The sequence below is a fragment of the Tamandua tetradactyla genome, chromosome 23 (assembly GCF_023851605.1).
Source record: "Tamandua tetradactyla isolate mTamTet1 chromosome 23, mTamTet1.pri, whole genome shotgun sequence".
NCBI classification, from domain to species: Eukaryota; Metazoa; Chordata; class Mammalia; order Pilosa; family Myrmecophagidae; genus Tamandua; species Tamandua tetradactyla.
Window position 1 is genome coordinate 28,305,085 of NC_135349.1, and position 17,958 is coordinate 28,323,042.

Genomic DNA, 17,958 nt, shown 5'->3' on the forward strand with positions numbered 1-17,958 from the left:
ACTGTTTGTTTCTTGTCTATCCTTCTGTACTGTTTTACATTCTTTTTATTATGCATGTGGTATTACTTTTTTGTTTGTTTTTGAAACAGAAAATTTCAGATGAGTAAACAAGCATAGACAAATTATGTAATTTGTGTGATCACACAGCTAGGCAGTTTACCTTCAGAGGCTGGGCTACCAACCACTTAATCATTCTGCCTGAAGTCATATCACCAATAATAAGTGCTGGGACCAAGCTGAAGAATTCAAAAGCTCTAAAACATAACCCTTTTGTACTGGGCTAGAAGAGGCAAATGGGCAGTTCATGAAACAAACCCAGTGCTTCTTCAGAAATGAGAAAACTTTACATTAAAATTCTGCATTTCTAACTTCTTTTGAGAAGTTGGGAGTTCTGGCAACTCTAGGCTCATAGTCCTACCTGGGAAATAACTGGCTGGAACTTAGTAGCCACTCCCATGAAATGGGACCTGGGTGCTTCAGTTTATCATAGATCTCCCCACCAATGACATCACATATCTGGCCAGCTTTCTTCAATTGCATCATCTGCCTACTCCTGAAGACATTTGAGTTTGCCACCCCTATACTATGTGATAGCCCAAATCTTTCCCATAAGATTCTATGGCTCTATGGTAAATACAAGGATGAAATAAGAACTTCAGAAACTTTTGTAAAGGCTAAGGTAGAAGTTCCCAAAACATAACTAAAAGTTTACAGGAAGTGAAGAAGTCAGGAATACTTGGATTGCTGAACTCAGTTAAAAAGAAGATGTGTGAATGGTTGAAGGCAGAGGGAAAGAATGAATGGAAGTATGTGTTAAGGGTACTAAAAGAGAGAAAGGAACCACTGGAGTCCGATAGATTTCAAATTTTTTTGTTTCCTTTTACCTGTTCGTAGTTTATCAACATGGCAGTCTCAAAATTGTTGGCTGCCCACTTTAGAAGGCTTGCAGACTGCTCTGGAGTCATGTAAACCAGCACACATTCAGTTATAAGGAGTGTCGGCAGTCTTAAGAGAAGAAAAAAGATTCATAAATATATTTTCATCAAATTGAGACCTTCTAATTATACACATGTTGACCAGTATTGGCAGGGTATCTCATTCTCTGAGAAAAGCCAGAAGAACCATGCAAGTGCACCATCAATCAATGCACTTTATATTGTAGAAAGGTGAACAATGAGCAATGATATCTGGCTTATGAAAAGCTTTAAATTGTGTTGTACATTGCAGAAGTGGCTACAAATTCTCCCCTGCTTGTATCCACACAGTAGCAATGTAACAATGCAGACCTTGTTCCCCTACCCTGGGAATCTGGATAAGTTATGTGACTTGGTTTGAACTATAGCAAACAGGAAACAAGCACTTTCACTTTAGCGCTTACTCTCTTGCTGTATTTGCAACCCTGGGAACACTGTGAATGAGCCCAAGCAAGCCTGAAACAGAATGAGACCCCATGGATGAGAATGAGGCATCCAAGCCAATAGTCAGACAGCCTTCAGCTAACCTGCCCACTGTCCAGACACGAGTGAGTATCAGCTAAACCTGGCCCCTAACAGGAGAACCGTCTGTTAACTAAGCCCAGCCCAAATTGCCAACTTGCCAAAGAAAACAAATTATGAGTCAAATGCTGATACAATGTAGACATACTGATATTCATCTAATAGAATCTGTATCTTCTTATATAAGCTCTCACCTATAAGAACTGAAAAACAACACAAACAGACTTCAAGAAATTCTATTATTAATCGGTATGCACTTTAATTTAACAGATCCAAAATAATCAACAGAGTATAAAACAGGAAAAGTCACAAGCAGCTGTGGAAACATCTAAAAGCCTTAAAATTTGAAAGGGAAAAGTGGGATCCCCCAAACTATGCAAGCCAACTTGATCCTGCTCGTGGGCACTCTCCTTTTTTTTTGGCTTCTTGTATTATTTTTCATCCTTCCCCAAAATCTGGGGGGGGGTGGATATAGGAAGGAGGAGAAATTTTCTTCACATTCATCTACCTTAACTTATCTGGGACAGGGTCAATAATACCAGGACTGTTGAGCTCACTTACTGCTCCTTTCCAGACTCTTGCTGGATCCTCCTACTGTTTGCCCTTAAAGATTGATGTTCATGGCTGGTTGCTATTTCTCCCACAAAGGAAATAAATTATCTTTTGTTTGTTTTTCTTTCTTTCTTATTTTCATCATAGTAACATATATAACATAAAATTTGCCTTTTTTTAAGTGTACCATTCAGTGTGTTTGTTTTTATTGGTGGAAGATCTCAGAACAAATAAACTGACTGAAATCAAATACTCGACAACAAGAAATCAGTTAATGCAAGAAGGCCCACTCAATGAACAACTATGCAGCTTATAAGTATGTTTCAGAACTGTGTTTACTGACATGAAAGTTATCCATGGTCCCCAGACTCAAGTCACCTATTAAATGTTCCCTTACACTTCTTTCAAAAGCAGGGATCCCAAGAGCAATTAAAGAATCAATTGTAATTAGCTGTTTAATATCTCTTTTTTGCACTATAATGTAAGCTGTTTTGCTCATGATTCTATATTGAATGCCTATAATGTAGACTATCAACTATTTGTTCAGTAAGTGAATAAATAAATGAATATGTAAACAAGCAAATATATAACGTGCACAATATACATATATGAATACATATATAGAATTTAAATATCTTTGACTCCTTTAAAAGATCTAAACAGTATGTATTGCATGCTCTCATTTTTTAAAGAAAAAATATGTTTCTATATTTTGACATAAAATTTATAAAAGTGGTTATTTCTAAGTATTGGAATCAGGAATTATTGTATTTGCTCTTCTAGGAAACATCAAAACCATCAGCAATAAGTGAACAGAAATGAATGGATTACTCACCTATACATAGATATTTCTTAACAGTTATCAATATCACCAACTAATGCTTTTTGTTGGCCACTATTAGAAGTCTCAGTTTCTCAAAGGAGGACGCTAAAGTACAGAGAAGTGAAGTAACCTGTCCAAGGTCTAGGATATGTACCCATCAGAATTCAAACTTTTGCAAATGGGCTCAGTGTCTTATCTCATGATTATTCACACAATGAAAGAGAAAATGATGCCCATAACTAAATGCTTGCTTGCCCTGAGAGCAATAACTATCTACATGTTTTGCTCATTTGCTCATATAGATTTCATTATTATTATTATTGTTATTAATACTGAAAAGTTATATAATTCAAGTTATTTAAAAATATACATCCAAATGCTCATAGAGCACTGGTCCTCAGATATCTTAAACTCAACATGCCCCCAATGGAATCATTGTACACAGAAACAGAGGGTACTGAATCCAGAGGAAAGAGAAGTCTCATAAGTTGCAAATGAGTTGAAAATCATAAAGAAAAGCACTGAAAAGATTTTAAATATTAACAACAGCAATCCTAAGTCTAATATTCCACATTATATCAACAGAAATGGTTAGAATAAGTAAGTAGAAAAGTAAAGTTTCTAAAACCTTATCTAATTAACAGGTTGACAATTAGGGAAATACAGTTTTAAGATTTTTTTTTAATGCAGAAGATAACCATTTTCATGCAGATATTAAGATTTTAGGAAGAGAGATAAAGAAATTCTCATAGAAATCTTTGTACCATTCTTGCGGCTTCTTTATAAATATAAATGAAAATTTAAAAATTTTAAAAATGAGGTTTTTAAAAAGGTAGCCATTAGTAATATTAAAAAAATATATATGAAAGGAAAACAAAGAAAAAATAGCCCAAAAAGGAAAATATAGAAAACAAATGAAACCATGAAGAATTAAACACATAATCATAATATTAGCAATGTCAATTATTCTTTATCCATTTAGTAGATTTCCAAAAGTGTGGCAAACTTCCTTCTCAAAAAGTAGCCAAATCTATAATTGATTATGTGTCTGATATTTTCTCTCTTTTGCTGAAGTGGTTACTGCAACTGTAGTTGGATTCAGAAGTGACTTATATTTAGAGCACATATTATATGCCAGTTTCTGTTCAACTCTGTTCACAGATGCTTTACTTCATTTAATCTTCAACATCTTGTGAGGTAGGCAATTTTTATTCTTAGTTTATAAATGAAAAAAACTAAGGCTTAAAGAGGTTAAAAAACCAAAAAAAAAAAAAACCAAAAACCAAGTCAGCAGTTGAGGTTAGATTTGAACCCAGGATAAGAGTCCAGTTCTCATGCTCTCTTCATTCTGAGAGGGCTCCAAGCTTTTTAGTGGGTATCAGCTTTAACCAATCTACTACTGCTCTTACTCCCTAACACAAGCTGAATAATACATGTCCCAATAAAATCACTGGTGTCCTTAAATATCAAAACTTCTCTGCTAAAAAAGAGCATACCACATACAGTAATCTGGGAACCATGTGAGGGTATCCTCAAAGGAAAAAAAAGAGGTTATAAATACTCTGTACAGTTCATTAACCTTGCTCTCTTGAGCTAGATAAAGACATGGAAAATGAAGCTGAAGTGACAGTGCTGGGTCAATTAGAGCCCTCCCTAATGGGATGGCTGAGGGTGTGTGTAAATCCTAATAATGACAATGTGGTGGATGGTTCTAGGCTAAACAGGTAAACAAGAACTTCAAAACATAGAGAAAATAGCAATCACCACATTAACATAATAAGGTGTGTTAGAATAATCAACAGGTCTTAACTCTCTACACTTCCATCCCCTCCATCTCTCCCAAAGCTCATCTAAATTTGTATCTTATTCCTATCCTTCTTTGTCCTCTCAGAAAAATGGGTCCTTCTCTTTCCTCCAAGTCTAGTTAACCTCAGTCTATGCTCTACATGCTCCCTCCTCTCTCCTCTAGGACCTTTTCTAGTAATGATTTTCCTATGCACTAATTTCTTATTCTTTTGTCATTGATTCTTGGCCTTTAATTTATCAATTTATTCTTTAAAATAATAGTCCCTTGACCCTACCCTTCCTTCTAAGCTTTACCTTCTGTCACTCACCCCAAACATTCTTCAAAGTATTATCCTTCTCATGTTCTACATGACTTTACCTCCCGCTAACTTCTTCATTCCAATCTGATTTCTATTATCATCATGATCAAACCATGCATCTCACTTCCCTTCTCTGCTCCTCCAAGGTTCCCACTCTCAAGAATTTTGTGTGAATCTCCTGCTGATTCATTTTAAACATATTTTTGAAACGTATGTATGCAACCATGAAATTGTAAGATTTTGGGGGGTTGAACTTACACATTTGGTATCACACTGTGCTCACTATTTGCAACTTGACTGTTCTTTTTTTCTTACTCAACATTAAGTTTTTGAGCCCTTGCCATGTTCATATAGGTCATTCATCTTACATTTTATTCATCCATTCTCCTTCTGGTGGATATTTAGATTGTTTTCAATTTCAACTACTAAAAACAGTAGCTACAATGAATATCCTCCTTATGCATATATGTAAGACCTTTGGGGGTGGGGGAACGTGTTCCCAGAAGTGGATCTGCTATATCATATGATACATATAATTAGAATTTGACTAGATACCCTCAGATTATTCCTCACAATAGTTGTGTCAAGTTCACATCCATCACTGGTGTATGAATATTCCCTTTTCTCCATATTTTTGCCAACACTTGATATTGTTAGACTTTTACGGTTTTGCTAACTTGGTGGGAGTGAAATAGAAGTTCATCATCTGATTACTATTAAGGTTTAATACCCTTTTCATTTGATATTCAGATTTCTGCTTTGAACTGTGCCTTGTTATTTATCTTTTGCCCAGTTTTCTATGGAGCTTTTTTTTTGTTTTAACAGTGGTTATTCTTTATATATTCTGAAGGCTAATCCTTCTTTATATGTTGCAATTATATATTTTTATGCTGTAATTATATTATTTCAAACTTTGTTTATGAAATTAGGCACCAGTATTTGATAAAAAAGCAACACAGGTGATTTTCCTGTGAAACCAGACTTGAGAAACACTGTTCCTAAAAAATTTCAGAAAATTCCTCTGAGTAACAATGAGATGACAAAAATTACAGAAAAAAAATGTGACATGGATATCCTGGTGCATTTCCATTCCCAATCAGCCTCTTCTCATATTAGCATGGAGTCACAAATGCATAAGAAGCTAAAAAAAAAATCTCACTGTGTGTTCATGTTACATTTCTTTAGTTTCTCTTCCAGTTCAGATAAGTCTCGGAGATCGGCTCCAATAATGGCATATCTCTTTGAATCTAACATTTGTCCATCTACAAATTCAAGAAAAGGGGAAAGATTATAATTTGAATTAATATAGCCTTTTAATATTAAAATAACTTTTGTTTTTTCTCTACTATAAAAATATATGCTCACTGTAAAAAAAAAAATTAGGTAAGAGGTGAATATTAAAATCACACTTTCCAAAGGTACCTATTAGCATTCTACTATATAACATTTCAGCCTTTTTTCCTATATGTTTAAACTCACATACACAACACACACACATACTCATTCTCTCTGTATATCTCCCTCTCTCTCTCTCTCGCTCAAACACATACATCTGTAGAATGCAAAAACAAGATTACTCAGTATTTGTTTTGAAAACTGTTCCTACTTAACAACAGGATCAGGACCATCATTTTGTTTTCTTTTTAAAATGCAGTTTTATTGAGATATATTCACATACCATAAGCTCTATGCAAAGTATACAATCAATGGCTTTTAGTATAATCACAGAGTCGTGTGTTAATCACAACTTTAGACATTTTCATTACTCCAAGAAGAAAAACCCCAGGCCCCATAGCAGTCACCCCTCAATCCCTCTAACCTTCTCCATCCCTTCATATATATAAAGAGATTTCTATCTCTATGGATTTATTTATATTTACCTTTTAAATAAATGGAACCATATAATATGTAGTACTTATGACTGGTTTCTTTCACTTAGGATAATTTTTAAAAAAATATTTTTCAATTAGAGAAGTTAAAAAGTTTACATAAAAGTCGTGTAAATAATACAGCATTCTCACATACTCCCTATTGTTGGTACTTTGCATTGGTATGGTACCTTTGTTACAACTGATGAAAAAATATTACAATAGTACTGTGCCAGTTTGAAAAGATTATATACCCTAGAAAGCTATGTTTTAATCATGATCCATCTTGTGGAGGCAAGATGAATCTGTTAATCCTTATCTAGCACTGTAGGTTGGAAACTTGATTAGATTATCTTCAGGGAGCTATGACACACCCAATTGTGGGTATTAACCTTTGATTAGAGGGAGATGTGATCCTACCATTCCAGGTGGGTCTTCTTGATTAGTTTACTGGAATCCTTTAAAAGAGGTAACACTGTGGATGTGGAGAGATCAGTGAGAGAGCCATGAGAACTATGAGGGCCCATGAAGCCAGAGACCTTTGGAGACGAAGAAGGAAAACACTCCCTGAGGAGCTTCATGAAACAAGAAGCATGGAGAGAAAGTTAGCAGATGTTGCCATGTTTACCATGTGCAATTGAGAGACAAACCTTGAACTTCATCGGCCTTTCATGAGTGATGATAGCCTCTTGTGGTGGCCTTAATTTGGACATTTTTATAGATTTGCTTTAATTGGGACATTTTTCACAGCCTTAGAACTGTACACTTGCAACTTAATAAATTCCCTCTTTTAAAAAGCTGCTCCATTTCAGGTATATTGCATTTTGGCAGCTAGCAAACTAGAACAAGTACCAAATTTAATAATTACATTAGGTGTATATTTTTCCCATATACCAACTTATTATTGACACCTTTGTATTAGTGTCATTCTTCTGTTATATTTCATGAAATAACATTCTTAGACCTGTATTAACTCCAGTTGACTGTTGCACAGTCCCATGTTTTATCTTCTAACTTTGCTTCTAGTATCATACATGAACCAAAACTTTTCCTTTCAACTACATTCACACACATAATGCAGATAATTACATTCACAATAATGTGCCACCACCATCATCATCTATTTCCAAAGCTTTACAATCAAACTAAACAGAAATTTTGTACAAATTAAGTATCAGATCCATGTTCTTTACCCTAATCTATTCCCTGGTAACCTATATTCTAACTCTGTGAATGTGCTTATTATAATTAGTTCATTATTAGATCATTTTATCCTTTTCTGTCTAGCTTATTCCATGCAGCATAATGTCCTCAACATTCATTCCTGTTGTTGCATGCATCAGGACTTTATTCCTTTTAACAGCTGAATAATATTCTATCTTATGTTTATCCATAGATACTTCCATTTTGTTTATCCATTCATCAGTTGATATACATTTGGGTTGCTTCCATCTTTTGGCAATTGTGAATAATGCTGCTACGAACATAGGTGTGCAAATATCTGTTTGAGCCCCTGCCTCCAATCTTTCTGGGTATATACCTTGTAGTGGTACTGCAGGGTAATATGGTAATTCTATATTTAGCTTCCAGAGGAACTGCCAAACTGCCCTCCACAGTGGCTGAACCATTTTACATTTCTATTAGCAATGAATGAGTGTTACTATATCTCTACATCCTCTCCAACACCTGTAATCTTCTGTTTTTAAATAGTAGCCACTCTAGTGGGTGTGAAATGCTATCTCATTGTGGTTTTGATTTACTTTGCCTTAGTAGCTAGTGATGTTGAGAATCTTTCCATGTGTTTTTTAACCATCTGTATATACTCTTAGGAGAAATGTCTATTCAAGTCTTTTGCCCATTTTTTTTTTTTTTTGGTCGAGTTACAGGATTTCCTTATATATTCTGGATATTAAAACATTATTGGAAAAGTGGTTTCCAAATTTCTTCCTCAATTGAGTAGGTTGTCTTTTCACTTTTGTGGCAAAGACATTTTTAATTTTGAGGAGGTCTTAATTATATATTTTTACTTTTGTCGCTTGTGCTTTAGGTAGAAAGTCTAAGAAACCACTGCCCTAACTGAAGATACTGAAGACGCTTCATTTTCTTCTAAGAGTTTTATGGTCCTGTCTATTATGTTTAGGTATTTCATCCATTTTGAGTAAATTTTTGCATTTGGTGTGAGACAGGGGGTCTTCCTTCATTCTTTTGCATATGGATATCCAGTTCTCTCAGAACCATTTGTTGAAGAGACATTCTTTCTCAATTGAGTGGACTTGGCAGCCCTGTCAAAATCATTTGGCCATCAGTATGAGGGTTTATTTCTGAACTATCAATTCTACTACACTGGTAGATATACCTATCCTTATGCCAATACCATGCTATTGTGATCACTGTAGTGTTGTTATAACATGCTTTAAAGTCAGGAAGTGTGAGTTCTTCAACTTCATTCTTCTTTTTTCAAGATACTTCTGGCTAGTCAGGGTCCCTTGCTTTCCAATAAAATCTGATAACTGGCTTTTCCATTTCTACAAAGTAAACTGTTGGAATTCTGATTGGGATTACATTGAATCTATAAAATTGCTTTGGGTAGAACTGACATCTGAATGACAGACTTCCAATCCATGAACATGGAATGTCCTTCCATTACTTAGGTCTTCTTTGATTTAGCAGTGTTTTGTTGTTTCTGAGTAAAAGTCCCTAACATCCTTGGTTAAATTTATTCCTAGATATTTGATTCTTTTAGTTGATATTGTAAATGGAGTATTTCCTTGATTTCCTCTTCAGCTTGTTCTGTACTAGTCTATAGAAATACTACTGATTTTTGCATGTTAATCTTATACTCCATCACTCTGCTGGACTCATTTATTAGTTCTAGGACCTTTGTTATCAATCTTTCGGGATTCTATATAGGATCATGTCTTCTGTAAACAGTCCTTTCCAATTTGGTGCTTTTTATTTATTTTTCTTGCCTAGTTGCTCTCTAGCCAGAATATTCAGTCCTATGTTGAATAACAGGGGCGAGAATGGGCATTGTTGTCTTGTTCAAGTACTCAGAGAGAATGCTGGTTTGAAACTGTTATGTACCCCAGAAAAGCCATGTTCTTTTCATCCTAATACAATTTTTATGAGGGCAGACCTATTGTTGGGTAGGACTTCTTATTAGATTGCTTCCAAGAGATGTGACCCACCCAATTGTGGGTGTAACCTTTAATAAGATTATTTTTGTGGAGTTGTCACTCTGCCCATTCAAGGTAGGTCTTAATTAGTTTACTGGAGTCCTTAAAGGAGCTCACAGAGAAAGAGTTCAGAACCTACACAGAGAGCAGAGAGATGAGACAAGACAGAGACTTTTGGTGATGCAGAAGATGTAGATGCTTGAAGACAGACAGAAGAAGCTCAGAGAGGAGGTCACTGGAACAAGGAGCTGAAAGCAACAAAACCTGGGAGCAAAGGACCAGCAGACATCACCCTTTGCCTTCCCATGTGACAGAGAAATCCCGATCAGTCTTTCTTGAGTGAAAGTATCTTCTTGTTGATTCCTTAATTTGGACATATTCATGGCCTTACAACTGTAAACTTCTAATTTAATAAATCCCCTTGTAAAAGCCAATCTATTTCAATATATATTGCATTCTGGCAGCATTAACAAACCAAAACAGAGGGAAAGATTTCAGTCTTTGACCAATGAGTATGATGTTAGACATGGGTTTTTCACACATGTCCTTTATCATGTTGAGGAAGTTTCCTTCTGTTCCTATTTTTCTAAATGTTCTTTATCAAGAAAGATGCTGAATTTTGTCAAATGCCTTTTCTACATCAACTGAGATGACCACGAGGTTATTCCTTTCCTTTTGTTGATGTGATGTATTAAATTACTTGATTTTCTTATGTTGAACTTCCTTTTCATACCTAGGGTAAAATTCACTTGATCCCATGTATAATTCTTTTGAAAGGCTGTTGGATTTGATTTGCAAGTATTTTGTCAAGGATTTTTGCATCTGTATTTGTTAGAGAAATTGGCCTGCAAGTTTCTTTTCTTATAGTGTCTTTAGCTTTGGTATTAGGATGATGTTGGTATCTGTTTTAGTTTGTTAAAGCTGCTGGAATGCAATATACCAGGAAACTGAATGGCTTTTAAAAAGGGAATTTATTAAGTTGCAAGTTAACAGTTCTAAGGCTATAAAAATGTTCAACTTAATATATCCAGGGAAAGATACCTTGATTCAAGAAAGGCTGAAGTGTCTGGAATAAAATCGTCAGCTGGGAAGGATGTGGCTGGCCTTTGCTGGGGTCTTGGGCTTCTTGTTTCAAACAACTTCCCTGGGGGTGTTTTCCTTCTTCATTTCCAAACATCTCTGCATGTGTAAGCTCTGTAGGTACTGAAGCTTATTCCAAAATGGTTCCCTCTTAAAGGGCTCCTGTAAGCTACTTTGATTGGGTGGAGACATGTCTCCATGGAAACCACGTAAGCAAAAGGTCCCAACCACAATTGGGTGGGTCACATCTCCATGAAAACAACTTAAACAGAAAGATCCCACCCAACAATATTGAATGAGGATTAAAGAACACAGCTTTTCTGGGGTACACAACAGTTTCATATCAGTACAGCATCATGGAATAAGTTAGGTAGTATTCACTCCTCTTCAATTTTTTGGAATAGTGTGAACAGAAGTGGTATGAATTCTTCTTGGAATCACTGGTAGAACTCACCTGTGAAGACCTCATCTGGCCTTTCCTTTGTTGGAAGGTTTTTGATGACTGATTCAATCTCTTTACTTGTAACTGTTCTGTTGAGGTCTTCTACTTTTTTTAGAGTCTGTATAGATTGTTTGCGTGTTTCTAGAAATTTGTCCCATTCCCTCTAGGTTTTCTAATTTGTTGGCATACCATTGTTCATTGTATCCTCTTATGATCCTTCTGTGGGGTCAGCAGTTGTTCTCCCTCTGATTTCTGATTTATCTGTATCTTCTCTCTTTTTCACTTTGTCAGTCTATCTAAGTGTTTGTTGATTTTATTGATCTTTTTTTGAGAACCAAATCTTCGTTGTGTTAGTTCTTTCTATTGATTTTTATTCTCAATTTATTTATTTTTGGTTGTAGCCTTTGTTACTTCTTTTCTTCTCCTTGCTTTAAGATCAGTTTGCTTTTCTTTTTCTAGTTCCTCCAGGTATGGAGTTAGGTATTTGATTGTAGCTCTGTCTTTTTTTCTTAATATAAGCATTTAGGGGTACAACTTTTCCTCTTATCCCTGCCTTTGCTGTACTCCATGAGTTTTGATATGTTGTCTTCTTGCATCTCAAAGTAGTTCCTGATTTCCCTTGCAATTTCTTTCTTGACCTACTGATTGTTCAATAGAGTGGTACTTAACTTCCATATACTGTTCAATTTTCTAGTATTCTGCTTGTTCTTGATTTCCAGCTTCATTCTGTTATGCTTAGAGAAGATGCTTAATATGATTTCAATCTTTCAAATTTATTGTGACTTGTTTTTTGACAGAAAATGTGGTGTACTCTGGAGAATAACCCATGTGCAGTTGAGAAGAACACATATATCCTGCTGTTTGGAGTGCAATGTCCTGTATATTTTTGTTAGGTTAGTTCATCTATCATATTTCTGTTTCCTTACTGATCTTCTATTTAGATGTTCTATCTATCGATGGGAGTTGTGTATTGAAGTCTCCAACTATTATTGTAGAGATGTGTATACTTCCCTTCAGTTCTGCCAGTATTTGCCTCATCTATTTTGGGGCAATATGTTCACGTGCATAAATATTTATGATCATTATTTCTTCTTGGTTGATTGCCCCTCTTATTAATATATAGTATCCTTCCTTGTCTCTTAACACAGTTTTTGACTTAGAGTCTATTTTTCTTCACTATTAGTATATCTACTCCAGCTCTTTTTCTGTCACTATTTGCATGGGATCTATTTTTCCACTCTTCCACTTTCAACCTGTTTGTGTCTTTGGGGCTGAGTCTCTAGTAAACAACATATAGTTGGATCATGCTTTTTTATTCATTCTTCCAACTGTCTCTTTTGAAAAAGTTATGTCTTTTTTCCCTTTCTCTTTTTCTTTATTGCAACCTCCTTTTCTCTATAGTGGATCTTTTGTGATGTATCTGGCTGATACCTTTCTCATTTATGTTTCTGTACTTTTTAAAATGCTTTCTTTGTGGTTACTCTGGAGTTTAAAAATATTGACATCATATAGTGCATATTCTCTAACCAAAATGGAGTGAAGCTAGAACTAGAAAACAGAGAGAGAAATGGAAAATTCACAGATATGTAAAAGTTAAACAAAGTACTCTTAACCTATGGATCAAAGACAAAATAATGTGGGAAATTAGGAAATACCTTGAGGCAAATGAAAATGAAAAACAAAACATCAAAACTTATGGGATGCGGGCAGTGTGACAGTGGGTCAGTGGCAGAATTCTCACCTGCCATGCCAGAGACCGGGTTCATTTCCCGGTACCTACCCATGTATAAAAAAAAGAACAAAAAAAAACACTTATGAGATGCAGTGAAGGCAGTGCTGAGAAGAAAATTTATAGCTTCAAATACGTTAAAAAGAAGAATTATCTAAAACTAAGACATTACCTCAAAACTAGATGATATGGAAAAAGAAAAGCAAACTAAATCCAAAGACAGCAGAAGGAAGAAAATTAAGGTTAGAGCAGAGATAAATAAGACAGAGAATAAAAAAGCAATAGAGAGAATCAACAAAGAAAAAAAAGAGGACACAAATAGTTAAAATCAGAAGTGACAAGGCAGACACCACTACTGACTCCACAGAAATAAAAAGAACTATAAGAGGATACTATAAACAATGTATGCTACCAAACTGGATAACCTAGATGAAATGGACAAATTCCTAGACATATACAAACTACCTACACTGATTCAATAAGAAATAGACGATATCAAGAAGAACAAAAAGAACTAGTAAAGAGACTGAATCTGTAAGCAAAACCTCCCAACAAGGAAAAGCCCAGGACTAGATTAACTTCACAGGAGAATATTACCAACATTCCAGGAAGAATTACCATCTATCCTGCTCAAAGTTTCCAACACTAAAGAGGAGGGAACATTCCATAACTCATTCTATGAAGCCAATTTCACCTTAATACCAAAGCCAGATAAAGATACCACAAGAAAACTATAGACCAGTATCCCTCATGAATAGATGCACAAATCCTCAACAAAATAGTAACAAACCAAATCCAACAGCACATCATAAGAATTATACATCATGACCAAGAGGGATTCATCCCAGGTATGCAAGGTGGCTCAACATAAGAAAATCAATACTCTACAACATTAGAAAATTAATAAATGTATTACACCATGTGCTTTACTTTCCTATGACAAATACCATGAAATGGTTTGGCTCAAACAATGGAAATTTATCTGTTTGAGGCTGGAGAAATGTACAAATCAAGGCAACATCAAATCAAGGTGATGCTTTCTTCATAAAAACTGGTGTTCTAAGGCTGGCTGCCTGTTATTCTGACTCCTATGTCATATGGCATGGTGGCACCCCTGGTCTATCCCTCTCTTCTGGGTTTTGTTGATTTCAGTTTCTTGCTTCCTTGACTTTCTGTCTCTCTGTATTTATTCCATCTTTAAAGGACTCCAGTAATAGGATTAAGACCCATCCTCAATGGGGAGAGACACACCTTAACTGAAGTAGCCCTATTAAGTCTAGCTCATTTGTGTAATATTTAAATTCTGTTTCTTTATTGATCCTCTGTCTAGATGTTCTGTCCATTGATGAGAGTGGTGAATTGAAGTCTCCAACTATTATGGTAGATGTGTCTATTTCTCTTTTCAGTGTTTGCTGCATGTATTTTGGAGCATTCTGCTTCGGTGCATAAATATTTATGATTGTTATGTCTTCGTGCTGAATTGTTCCTTTTATTAATACATAGTATCCTTGTCTCTTTTAACTGTTTTACATTTGAAGTCTAATTTGTTGAATATTAGTATAGCTACTCCTGCTCTTCTCTGATTGTTATTTGCATGAAATATCTTTTCCCAACCTTTCACTTTCAACCTATGTTTATCCTTGGGTCTAAGATGTGTTTCCTATAGATAGCATGTAGATGCATCCTGTTTTTTAATCCATCTTGTCAGTCTATGTCTTTTGATTGGGGAGTTTAATCCATTAACATTTAGTGTTATTACTGTATGGGTAGTACTTTCTTCTACTACTTTGCCTTTTGGATTTTATATGTCATATCTAATTTTCCTTCTTTTAACTTTACTCATAATCTTCCTTTCTACACTCTTCTTCACACCTCTCTCTTCTGTCTTTTCATATCTGTCTCTAGTGCTCCCTTTAGTATTTCTTGCAGAGCTGGTGTCTTGGTCACAAATTCTCTCAGTGATTTTTTTGTCTGAAAATGTTTTAATTTCTGCCTCCTCATTTTTGAAGGACATTTTTGCTGGATATAGAATTCTTGGTTGGCAGTTTTTCTCTATTAGTAATTTAAATATATCATCTCACTGTCTTCTCGCCTCCATGGTTTCTGCTGAGAAATCTATACATAGTCTTATTGGGCTTCCCTTGCAGGTGATGAATTGCTTTTCTCTTGCTGCTTTCAAGATCCTCTCTTTCTCTTTGACCTCTGACATTCTGATTAGTAAGTGTCTTGGAGTATGTCTATTTGGACCTATTCTCTTTGGGGTATACTGCACTTCTTGGATCTGTAATTTTAAGTCTTTTGTAAGAGCTGGGAAATTTTCAGTGATAATTTCCTCCATTAGTTTTTCTCTTCCTTTTCCCTTCTCTTCTCCTTTTGGGACACTCACAATACGTGTATTTGTGTGCTTCATATTGTCATTCAATTCCCTGAGTCCCTGCTCATATTTTTCCATTTTTTCCCCTATATTTTCTTTTTCTTTTCAGATTTCAGATGTCCCATCCTCCAGTTCACTAATCCTATCTTCTGCCTCTCAAAATCTATCATTGTAGGTTTCCATTGTTTTTTTCATCTCTTCTACTGTGCCTTTCATTCCCATAAGTTCTGTGATTTGTTGTTTCATATTTTCGATTTCTTCTTTCTGTTCATTCCTTCCTTCTCTATATTCTCCCTCAATTCATTGATTTGGTTTTTGATGAGGCTTTCCACGTATGCTCGTATATTCTGAATTAACTGTTTCAACTCCTGTATCTCATTTGAATTGCTGTTTTGTTCCTTTGACTGGGTCATATCTTCAATTTTCCTAGTGTGATTTGTTATTTTTTGCTGGCATCTAGGCATTTAATTACCTTAATTAGTTTATTCTGGATATTGCTTTCACTTCTTTTACCTAGTATTTTCTTGCTGGATGAATTTGTTGTCTATCTGTTCTTTGACATTCAATTCAGCTTTTTCTGGATCTCTTGCTTAGGTTTTGTTTAACAGAGGAGAATTTTTCAGCTCTTGTTTTCTTGTTTCTTGCCCTGCCTGTATGGTGCCTTTTTCCCCCTACCCTTAGGAGGGTCTACTTAGGTATTATAGACCCCAGCTGGATTTTCCCAGACCAAACTGGCCTATCAGGAGGAAAGAGTCATCTGCATCGGTTTTCCCTGAGGGTGAGATCCAGCAGGTTGACAGACTTTCCTGTGAAGTCTCTGGACTCTGTTTTTCTTATCCTGACCGGTATGTGGCACTTGTCTGCCTGCAGGTCCCACCAGCATAAGATGATGTGGTACCTTTAACTCTGGCAGACTCTCCCTGCTGGGGGCATGGTGGGGACAGAGAAGAGGTTGTAGGCTGGTTTTAATGGTGAAGTAGCCTTATTAAAAGGTCCTACTTATAATGTGTCTACACTCAGAGGAATAGATTAGATTTAAGAATCTGTTTTTCTGGGGTACATACAGCTTCCATTCACCACACCACATTAACAAAACAAAGGAAAAACCACATGATCAGCTCAACCAATGCAGAAAAGGAAAATGACAAAACATAGTATTCTTGTTAAAAACACTTAGAAAACTAAGAGCAGAAAGATACTAGCTAAACATGAAAAACAGCATATATGAAAAACCCACAGCTAACATCAGCTAACATCATACTTAATGGTGAAGGACTGACTTCTTTTCCTCTAAGATCAAAAACCAGATGAGAATGCCCATTGTCACCACTGTTGTTCAACACTGCATTGGAATTTCTAGCTAGAGCAATTAGGCAAGAGAGGCATCCAATTTGGAAAGGAAGAAGTAAAACTTTCTCTATTTGCAGATGACACTATCCTATAAATAGAAAATCCTGAAAAATCCACAACAAAGCTACTGGAACAAATAAAGGAATTCAGCAAAGTGGCAGGATGCAAGATTAACACAACAAAATCAGTAGTTTCAATTTACTAGTAATGGACAATCGAAAGAAGAAATCAAGAAAAATATTCCATTTACAATGGCAACTAAAAGAGTCAAATATCTAGGAATAAATCTAACCAAAGATCTAAAGGGCTTCCCCTACACACAGGAAAAGACAAGACATTTCTAAAAGGAATTAAAGAAGACCTAAATAAATGGAGAGAGATTTTATGGTCATAGATTGTAAGACTAAATATTGACAAGATGTCAATTCTACCAAAAACAATTTATAGACTCAATGCAATCCCAATTAAAATTCCAAGAGCCTTCTTTGCCAAAATGGAAAAGCTAATCATCAAATTTTTTATGGTAGGTTTAAGGGACCCCGAAGAGTAAAAGCCATCTAAAAAAGAATAATGGCATTGGAGAACTCACAATTCCTGGTGTTAAAATTTATTACAAAACCATAGTAATAAAAAAAAAGAAAGCATGGTATTGGCACAAGGACAGACATATAAACCAATGCAATCGAATTGAGAGTCCAGAAATCAACCCTCACATCCATGGCCAATTGATTTTTGACAAAGCTGCCAAGTCCATTCAACTGGGAAAGATTAGTCCCTTCAACAAATGGTGCTGGGAAAACTGGATGTCCACATGTAAAAGAATGTAGGTGGACTCCTACCTCACACCATATACAAAAATTAACACAAAATGGATCAAAGACTTAAATTAAAACACTAGGACTATAAAGCTCCAAGAAGAAAAAAATAACAAAGCATCTTCAGGATCTGGTGCTAGGCAATGGT

The 17,958-nt window shown here is 35.4% G+C and overlaps 1 protein-coding gene across 4 annotated transcripts in view; it reads right to left on the reverse strand.

Moving 5' to 3' along the window:
- LCMT1 (leucine carboxyl methyltransferase 1) overlaps nucleotides 1–17,958 on the reverse strand; it is a 317,860-nt gene that overhangs the window by 272,160 nt on the left and 27,742 nt on the right. For all 4 annotated transcript variants that reach the window (XR_013168000.1, XM_077141491.1, XM_077141490.1 and 1 more), the window contains exons 6-7: nucleotides 6,136–6,238; nucleotides 885–1,005 (exon numbers count right to left, since the gene is read on the reverse strand). Coding sequence is in view for 3 of the 4 variants with exons in the window: in XM_077141491.1 (XP_076997606.1) it covers nucleotides 885–1,005; nucleotides 6,136–6,238 (224 nt within the window). In the remaining variant the exon portion in view is untranslated. The remainder of the gene's footprint in view (nucleotides 1–884; nucleotides 1,006–6,135; nucleotides 6,239–17,958) is intronic.